Source organism: Cicer arietinum, chromosome 4 (genome assembly GCF_000331145.2).
Source record: "Cicer arietinum cultivar CDC Frontier isolate Library 1 chromosome 4, Cicar.CDCFrontier_v2.0, whole genome shotgun sequence".
Lineage (NCBI taxonomy): Eukaryota > Viridiplantae > Streptophyta > Magnoliopsida > Fabales > Fabaceae > Cicer > Cicer arietinum.
In genome coordinates this window covers 46,080,618-46,091,422 of record NC_021163.2, presented here as the reverse complement: position 1 = coordinate 46,091,422, position 10,805 = coordinate 46,080,618, and the positions used below count along the sequence as shown (strand labels likewise).

Sequence of the window (10,805 nt, the reverse complement as noted above, 5' to 3'; positions counted from 1 at the left end):
TGCTACCTGTCTGCATTTTTCTGTTTCTCATTTAATTAGTTTAAAAACACATAACGTGCTATTAAATGTTGTAACATCCCACTATTGGTAGAGATGGAAATAGGACCGATAGGAACCTAGTCTGGTCTACTATAAGTCTAGACAGAGCGGGCAATAAGCCAGGCCAAGCTATATTGTTTTTTAATATAAGGCAAGCCAAGACCTTTTTAAAAGTCTATCTAAAAAGATCATGCTAAGACCAATTAAAAAACTTTAGATCTATCGTATTTAACTAAATACGAATAAATTTTTTATTACTATTATTATAATATTAATTTTAAGATTATTTTTTCTTAACTGAGTTCACGTCCACCTACGTGATCTGAGTTCACGTACGTGAACTCCATCAGACTACGTTAACTGAGTTCACGTCTACCTACGTGATCTGAGTTCACGTCTACCTACGTGATCTGAGTTCACGTACGTGAACTCCATCAGCCTATGTGAACTCACCTACGTGATCTGAATTCACGTACTTCATTTCAATTCACGTAATTGAACTTTGAAAACCCAGAAAATCAAACCCAGAATCATTGTTTAACGTTCAAAACCCATTCATGAAAATTGAAAACCCAGAAAATCAAACCCAGGAAACGAAAACGAAAACACTTACTTGATTGAAGAGATGCTTGAAGTGATTGAAGATGGTGTTGAAGATTATTGAAGATTGATTGATTACTTTATTCAAGAAAGTAGATGATTGAAGATGAATGATGAAGGTATTAGGGTTTAGGGTAATGAAGATGAAGATGAAGGTTTTTGAAGATGAAGAAGATGAAGTTAGAAGATGAGTAGTTAAAGTGAATATAGAGGGAAGGGTAGTTTGGGTATTTTGGGTTTTAAAAAAATTTGAGGGGTGTGGGAAGTAATTTGAGGGGTGTGGGAAGCAAAATTGATAAATTTACTATCATTTTTATTGATTTAAATATATTACTCTGTATCAATCTTTAAAATATTTTAAAATATTATTTTAAAATATTTTAAAATATTATTTTAAAATAGAATTGAAATATGATAGAGTATAATATTAGATATTCTAAAAAATCATGTTAGATATCAAAATAGAACTTATTAAAATAGAACTTGTTGTCATGTTAATTTATTCATCTACTTACCAAATTCTAACAATGAATGATTTAGATTTTCATAAAATAATAACTTTGTCAAACTTTAAAATAGATCAATCTTGACCTTAAAATAGGACCTCTAACAGGTAATAAGTTATACTTAGATCTAGCATTTTCAATATCGGCCATGTTCACGCCTTACATAAAAGTGTAAAATCTATATAAAACACTTACAACTCCCCGCAATTCTTTTAATGCAACTAATCACAGAACACAAGGATTAAAACCAATATCCTTGATTTCTAACAAGTGACAATCCATAAATAAATAAATAAATTTACATTTCTAAGTAGAATAGTGCTACTTGGTTCGAATTATTTGCACAAAAATAGAAGTTCTGACCAATAAGCAATTAGCTGACCACTACAAGAATAAGTAGTTATAATTCGTAAGTGTTAGATGTTGTTACATATTATTCTTCTCTTTCTTGCAAACGTCCCCCATGACAATCAACATTTCTCTTCTAAGAAATGATTGAATTCTTTAATGTAGTTTCATTAATACACAACAAACACATTGCCAAACCTGTGTCAAGTGAAACAATTACACAACTTTCTCTTCAAAACCTTACTCTAAAGGCAGATATCATGCTTCTTATTCTTTACCCATGGGAATAAATTGATCCTAATGTCTACTCAGGAAATCAACAAACTTGAAGTATGAATATTTTTTTCTCATTTCTCTCATCATTGCTTCTGCGTTTGAGCACGTATCCTTCATTTTATTTCCACTAGTAATATATTGCACACAAAAAGAAAAGAAGTAGGGCTATGCAGAAATCAGAAAACCCCAAAAAAGGTGGCTACAGCAAAGATTAGAAATAGCCCTCCACCCAAGTAACCAACCTGTTACAAGAAAAAATGACTTAAATTAGATATCAAATCAAAATTAAAATAAAAAGCATTAATTAGAGGTAATAATGACTTATACCAGTTTTTCAGAAATGTAGTTAGCAAGGAATGCTCCTCCAAGAATTGCAATACATGTTGCTAAAAAGTGTCCAGCAATGGCTCCACCCGCCACACCCCAAGGAGACTATAAAGAATAAAAGATAATACTAAGATTAACATTAAGCAAAAGATGTTAATCAGTGTTGTTAAATGACGGCCATGTGCCACACCAAAATGGAACGGACATGGTAGATATTGACAACCGCCATAGGGATGCCTGCCATGGCAGCCCCACAATGATGTATTTATATGGTGGATTTGTGGCCTTCTGCCATTGACAACACTGATGTTAAATGTGTTATGTTGTAATTTAGAAGTGTACCTGAGCAGCTGCGAGCGCTATTGTTGCAAGCATTGAACGATCTCCCCATTCCTAGGCAAATCCAGTCAGCAAGTTAAAATTTATGCCTGATAACATAAACCAATATAAATGCTTGATTCTGTATGTGTTGATTATTCACAACTAACAACTTGACATTTTAAGTTCAGCTGGGAACAACATTTGTATTAAAATGTTGATCAAGACATTTCAAGAGAATGCAAAATTTTCACAATGCATTACTATGCTTTATTGTGTGTTTAGGGTCTGTTTGAATTGATTTATTTGAGATTGTCTAATGGGACATGCACTTGTAAGATGGTTTGAGAGAGCTTGAGGAAACAACTCGATCATGACATGTCCATAAGCTTTTTCCCATAAGCTCTCCGTGATAACTTATAAAAACAGCTTATAGCATATATGAAATTAGTTTAACTTTATTTTATCTTTTGTTGTAGAAATAGCTTATATGATAAACGTTTATTCTATACGTGCTTAATTAAGCTGTTTATCCAAAAAAGGGCCATAGTGATGACTTTACAACAAAACTTAGAAGTGTATGCTAAGCTGTTTCCCAATAGAAAAGATCAAAGAAAAGGAGTCTTACAGCAAAAAATACAAGGCTGAATGATTTCCAAATGATCTCAAGTGGATTTGAAAGCCGTTGTGAAACCTGAAGATATATTTTGGAAAGAGATGGTTAAAGGTATAAATGACAATTGAATTTCCAATATCAAAGTAAAATAATTCAACCATGTCGTTGCATCTAATAAAACTTAATCAAAAAGATTCATAACTAAAGATATGGTTATACATGGAATTCAAACCTTTTCTTTCACAAGCTCCTCTGCTTCAGCAAGTTCATCAAGTTCAGGACTGCCATTATCACCATTTTTAACAACAGTTGAAGGAAGATCCCATGCATCTTTTATTGATTTTAGGCCAAAAAACAAAAGAAGAGTTACTGCCGCATATTCTCCAATCGGCAAGGCTGTAGATAGACCACCAGACAAAGCACAAAACATCAGATGTCGTCATAACAAATAATCTAAGGTCAGTTAATAAAAATGTTTAACAGGGCAACTGTAACTTGCATTCAACTCCGAGAAGCTATAATCAACTTCAAAATGGATGGTGAATCTATATTTCACTTTGAAAGAGGGAAGAGGTGTAGATTGATCTGTGTTGGCAATTACATTACATGAAAATAAATTTCAAAAGAGAGATTTCTGTGAATCGTTGAAACTTGAAAGGAATAGGATCACATACTTCCTAGGCATACATACTTCCTAATCCAGGAAGGAATTTTCCTATCACAATGAAAATAAATTATTTATTTGTTAGAAGCCACATGTACTTTGTGGAGCAAACCAGCAAGGGCAGATGAGATGCTAATAGGAGTTGATGTTGCAATCGCGATAGAAGATGATGAAGTACTCAGTGGAGAAGAGAGATCTAACCACGGTTGTTGCAGGTGAAAAAGAACCTTTGGGTGGCAATCATGAATTCAGATGGGTAGGTCTCGACATAGTTGATGATGGTGGAGAAGGAGAGAGTGAGGTTTATGTCCATGAGCTAGGATTTCTCAAGCTCGAGATACCATGGTAGAATTCCAAAGAGAGAGACCTCTTTGATGAAAAACTGAGATATGCTATGAAGCATTGTCACAAACACCGACACTGACACAAACACTAGTAATGACAAACAGATTATTTGTAAATAGTGACACAAGCTGTGAATTATGCATCATCTATACTATTGTGAATTGAATTCCTGCACTTTAAAGACATACTGATATATAGGGAAAAAAATTAGAATGAAAGATACGGCCTATTATAACTTACTTGTTTGGAACTGAGCAGGCACTGATTGAAAAATACGGCCTATTACAACAGATAGGATTGACATAAGTGCAAGAGCACCCATTGATCCTAACAAAACCTGGTCAAAATAGAAAATATAAGTTAATATATAAAATTATGTTCCATAATATAAAGGCTCGTTTGGTATAGATTTTAAAAAAAGTGATTTTGGTATTCCATAATTTTGAGATTATCGTTTAGAGATTTTTAAGAAAATGAGAAGTTGTTTTGTGTTTGTCCGTCGTAGTAAAAGTCGCATTTTTTTTTAAAAAAATCAAATATAAAAAATGATTTTTTTGAGAAGCTACTAAAAACAACTTCTCATTTTATGCCATTTTAAACTATTTTCAGATTTTAATTTTTTTATAAACTGTAACAAACAGATACAAACTTTTAAAAGTGATTTTTTAAAAGAGTGATTATTTTACGAAAAAGCTGTAACAAACGCACCCTAAATTACACTGAATTATGATAATCAGTAAGTTAAAACTATGAATATTGATGGGTGAGAGACAGTCCCTAATGAGTAAGGTGGTAGATAACTGATTAAAAATGTCATGATTTAAACTTTGTAATTCACTGACAAGTTAGGTAACATTCTTGTCAATTTTTTGCATTAAACCTTTAACACATAGCATTGTAGAGACTCGCATGACAGTATAAGAGAAACAGAGGAATTCATTAGTCTAAAAGAGGAAGTGAACTATAGCAAAGAGTAGATTCAATCTCAATCATGAAAAGTAGGAAGTATATAAGCAACAAATTAGAACAATAAAATAAAAAATAATTCAGATGACTTACCAATCCCTTCTCATATTGCATTGCCAAGAGTGCAGCAATAAAGAATGTCTGATCAGAAGATAAAAGGCCAACTTTAGCTCCATGAATACATATAATTCAGATGAATGTTCATTGAATAAAATAATTAAACCTTCCCCAATCTACCACTTTTTTATTCTTTAGGTACATGTTTGTAAAAAGGGAACATAAACACAAGTTACAAAACATACTCGCCAAGAAGGATTAAAAACAAAACAAAACAAAATTAGAATCTAAAATTATAATCCCTGTAGGATTTTAATGACTGAGTTGACATTCTTTCGGAGCGAGAAAAGTTCTGCGCATCCAAATTCCAAATAACTGAAAATGTTACAATACTTTTATTAGCTTACTTGGTTGTTAAATTTTCTTTTGTTACAGCAGAACCTACAACTCCCCTTTTTTGGAGGAAAATGTGTTTAAGTGGCTTCTGACGCACCAACGAGACATATCATACCCAAATAATTGGTAGGAAATCACGAGTTCGTGTCCAAGCATGTTCTAGAGGATTAGCATCTTTGGACCACCTCAGTAGTATATTATCTTTAGAACATTTTATTCTAAAGACCCACTCCCCGCCTTATATACACATGGTTTCAATTGTAAATGATCGAGATTCTATTTTTGTGAGCCATTTATGGAGTGACTGATCCAATTTATAGGGCACCTGAACTGACAGTTAGACGAAAGTTGTTAACCTGTCTTGAGACTTTTCGGCACTGTTTCATTGCTGATCAGCTTAAGACTTTGGGTGCTATGGTTGCGCTGGACTGAGTATTGGTAAAATACAACCTTTCATGCATCCGCGGGCACCACTCCTTATGAGGCTGTTTATGGGGGGAGGGGGCAACCCCTAGTTCTTACTCGATTTTTGCCATGGGAAAAAAAGTTTGAGACAGTTCACTGGGACTTAGTGGAAAGAGATGAAGCCATGTGCCAACTCATTTACAGCGTGCCCAAGTTATAATGAAAAATCAAGCAGATCACAGCAGGCAAGACCCAACTTTGAGCTAGAAGATTGGGTATTTTTTAAATTAAGACCCCACGTGCAGCAATCTGTTGAGTCTCACACGATATTATGGTCCTTTCAAAGTGTTGGAAAAGACTGTCTCCGTGGCTTACAGGTTTCAACTTCCTGACCCCGCTAGAATCCATCATGTGTTTTCTTGTCTCGCTTTTAAAGAATAATATTGGCAATTATAGGGTGGAGGAGTTGCCCAAAGGCTTGGAAACTGACAGTTCATGCCCCTGGGAGCCTGTGGCAGTGCTAGCTACCGCCTACCATAATTGCCCAAGGAGGTGAACCTGTGAAGCAACTTTTGATCCAATGGAAGGGAAAGGCGGTTGAAGAAGCAACTCGGGAGGAAGAGTTCAATATTAGGACATAGATAAGGTCATGGGATTTGAAGAGCAGGTAGCACATCAGCCAAATAGGCCCTAAGTGTGGAGGATATACGTCACAAGGAATAAGAAGCAAGAAAAGAATGATGAGGTGGCAAAGGTAGAATGGGCAATAGCGTGAGGAGAATTCTGTTGTAAAGGGAATTGAGTAAGGAGAGAGGGGATCATGATTAGAGAATCATTTCAGTTATAGGAAGTGAATTATCTATTCTCTTAAGGAGCTATGCTCTGAGGGTAGTGGTGATTCTGATCCATTTTATTACCTGTTCTCTATTATACTTTGATTTGGTTTGCAACAAAATTTCTCTTACAACTTATAAGCATAAAACAAAATAAAGCAAGCTGACAATAATTTGATCTTTGAGATGTTGAGGAGGTAGCACATTGGTTGTTCTCACCAAGATCTGATATCTTGAATCTATTTCCAATAAGTTAAAACTAAGAATCTATGACTGCTCCTTCACTAGATAGCTTACGCTATTAGAAGAGTTGATTCTCTATACGGTTTCACAGTTTCTATGACCAAGTGGAGAAGAGTTTGATCTTTGCGATCATCATCCTTCATAATCAAGTTAATAATCAGCACAACATAGATGAACATATCCATTGTCTTTGCTTCAATCCTGAAAGGTTCTTGCATGAGGGGTTTATTGGAAATGGAAAAACCTTTCTTGGGGTTCCATCAATCATCAGGGTCCCTTTACGGCTTTACTTTTTGAAAACATTTTCAATTTCTATTTTTGAAAGTTTGTGTTAATTTTACTTGCTAACAAGGAGATAAGAGACTCTTGAAGTGAAAAAATGTCTGCATTTTTTAATTATTTATAGAACAACGAAAAATGCTAAGAGAATTTTTTTCATTATTTATAGAAACGCGTCATCCCTGACTACCATTTCATCTTCTCTCCATCACAATGGTTCACTTCAAGTGTCTCTCATTATCTTATTAGCAAATTAAAATGAACACATATTTTAGAAAATGAAAACAAAAAAATGTTTTCACAAAGTAAACAGGCTAAATGTTTAGGTCAGAGATCCTAGACAAACTCATTTTTGCTTATCCATGGTACTATTAACTTATTTATACCTAAGTACGTTAAGAATATGGATTAAGTAAGAAGTTACGTATGTAAAAAGAAAAGAACAACATAAAGTCTTGATAATAAAAGTTGTAAATTACCTTGTCCCCGATCTCAGAAACAAATATTAATGTAAATGCAGCAGTGAATCCTGATTTTGCAATTGCTTCTAGAACTGATGAAGGTCCTCCTTTCACAAAGGCTATTAGTGAAAACACAAGCGCACATCCAAACAGCACAAAAGCTATAGAGATAGGATAAGGAATCCGAGTAGGTTTCACACTGCCAACCCACAAAATATATTTTTATTAGAATTGTAATAGGGCCATGAATGATCTCATACACACATCACACTAAAAAAAGTCAATGGAATGGAAAAGACTAACTGCTAACATTTGCTATTAAAAAAAAGACTTATAACAATTAACTCAGGAAGAGAAAGTATCAAGCCAAGGGACAAAGTATATTGAACAAAGAACAAGTTTCCGACTTCAGATTTTAAGGTTACGACTAAGGCCAAGCTCCAATTTCATAGCAACACCAATAGTTCTACAATGCATATATTATAAGTGGCAAGTTTGCAACACAACTTTGCATTCAGAAATCAGGGTTTCAAAGGAAATTACAATCGTAAAAGCATACACTATGCTAACAAAACAGTGTTAATACCAAAAAACAAATCTTGACAAGTTCCCAAAGCCACTTGGTCATCTCTGTCATAAACTAACGAAATCAATCAAATGAAACTCACATTTTAGATGAACTGTCATTGACAGAATTTCTTTCAGAGACATTCTGGCTGTCTTTCTCATGATTGCTTCCATAATCCTCCGGTCCAACGCTAACATTTGATGCTTGGACTCGAATTGTGCCACGGGCCAAATTTAGCCTCAAATTTTGTCTGCATCTTACTATATAATATACATAATTCAGGCATAATCTCATTCCTTAAGACAACAAACATATAACATAATTTATATAAAAGCTAAGTAACTAACCATTGCCCAATAAATATGAGAAAGCATATAATCCATAGATGAAATTCGACATACTTCTAGGATCTAATCTATAACAGCTTTAAACATATGATCAACACAAATTTTTTCTGAAAATTTATCCTTCAATTTTACTACCCAATAAGTACAAAATTGAACTCCAGAATTTTAAACAGGTTATCATATTGAAATAAATAAATAAATAAATAAATAAAAAACAGATTTTTTCTTATCAACCAACCAAAAAGTTTAAATTTTGGGTTTGATCCATTTGAATAGGATATCCAATTAAACATAATCTTAACAACAAAAAAGACATACATTGAACCAGTGCTTAACAGAACATAAACAAATAATCATATGTGAAGTTTAAACTAAAGGGTAAGAGAAAAATTTCATGCTTGAAACTTTAATCCAAGTCAAACCAAGATATTAAAAAGAAAACATGAAAATTGGGAATAACTTACATGTGGATAAAGTGTTGGTTCTAGAGAAATAAGTACAACATGGTAATGCATCCAATATTGCAAATGAAAGAGGAGGCTTTCCCTTTGGAATCAAGACTGTATGAGAACCTAACCCTTTCATGTTTTTATTATGAAACTGCTTCTACAATTTCATTTTTCTGCTTGGTTGGGTTTCTGGGTTACTGCAAAAATCGAATTTTTATCACAAAGTTTGAAACTTTGAATGGAACTAAACACTACCCAATTATGCTAAGGTTGTTTTTTGTGTCGTGTCGTGTGTGGGTAGATATTTTAATAGTGAGAGATAGTTCTTGAAGGCTGACACGTATGTAAAGGAGATAAAATGATCGATAAATTGTGAAAATTTGTGAAAAACTGAGTAAAACAAATTGTGAAAATAATTGAGATTCACATTCTATTTTGTTATAAAACAAATCAAAGTAAGAGCAAATATATAAAATAATTGAGATGAAGGAGAGAAAGATAGAGCTCTGGTTGAAAATATTCTTTTATTATATTTTGAGTTTTATTTATAGGACACAGATAAATAAATGTACAACCAAAATAGAATTCACTCATTAATTAATATCCATGAATAATATTTATTCATAACATTTCTCCTACGAGAATATGCTAATTAAAACTATCCTAGGAAAAACACATTACAAATGGAAGGAAAAAAGTACAACATAATTTTTGTGAAAATTGATTCATTAAAAACTTTACTAGAAAAATTCAACGGGACAAAATATGGTGAAGGAAAAAAGTATGCAAAATATATGTATTTATCTCTCTTATGTAGACAATGATATTTGAAATGATGAATATCTTGAAAAACTTTAATTGGTAGTGACTTTGTAACGATGTATCAGATATTATCACATAAATGTCTTTGTTGACATATGTTTCACCACTTTGTTGAAGATATCGAGCAATTATATATTTTGCTAGAATATAACTTGTTCTATCTCCTTTAATGTGTCATTGTTTGAATTGAGCGGTGCATGCAATATTATTCTCATAAAACATTGATGTAATCATATTTATAGAACACAAACTATAGATCTCATGCATCATTTGAGTCATAGACCTTAACCAAAACATCTTATCAACTTGTCTCGTGTAGCTCTAAAATTTTCTCATTATTTGACGATATTGTTGTTGTAGTTTGTTTCACATCTCTCTATGAAATGGTTGTACTTTCTCATTTGAACAAATAGTTTTTTTTCCTGTTCTATATAATTACGAGAATCAGACAAATAATTTACATCTCTAAGATAACAAAATATATACTTGATTATGCTCCAATATCATTGTATATGTAAAGAAGTACACATGTCTAATAGATTAACAACAAACAATAATTCACAACAAATATTTAACAAGATACATTAGTATTAGATTGCACAATATATGGTACTTCAAGAACAAAGTAGTAATCATCATTTTTTGGAACTCTAAAAAGACATTTGTTCATAATTAATGACCTTACAATAATCAACGTGCACAAGTGATCCAATTTGCCTATATAAAACTATTTTAAAACATTTGCTATATAAGATTAATTTACAAAAGTATTATTCAAATACTCGTTTTTGTAATCGTAAACAAATATTTTCTTAAAAATACTTAGACAAATGATGATATTTCCATATCCTCATTTAGAAAATAGGGTTAAATAAGTTTTTAGTACATATAAAATCTTGTTTTTAGTCCTTATAAAAAATCTCATCATATTAAATTTAGT

General features: G+C 32.6%; 1 protein-coding gene across 1 annotated transcript; it reads right to left on the bottom strand.

Moving 5' to 3' along the window:
* Positions 1 to 1,386: 1,386 nt before the first annotated feature.
* Positions 1,387 to 9,361, bottom strand: LOC101510701 (protein PAM71-homolog, chloroplastic). The gene is made up of 10 exons (XM_004497686.4): positions 9,059 to 9,361; positions 8,348 to 8,507; positions 7,698 to 7,878; positions 5,099 to 5,146; positions 4,280 to 4,376; positions 3,263 to 3,426; positions 3,043 to 3,108; positions 2,439 to 2,489; positions 2,097 to 2,201; positions 1,387 to 2,011 (listed from the first exon to the last, which is right to left on the bottom strand). Exons 1-10 carry the CDS (start codon positions 9,177 to 9,179, stop codon positions 1,946 to 1,948), a joined length of 1,059 nt encoding a protein of 352 aa, XP_004497743.1. The 5' UTR covers positions 9,180 to 9,361; the 3' UTR covers positions 1,387 to 1,945.
* Positions 9,362 to 10,805: the final 1,444 nt, after the last annotated feature.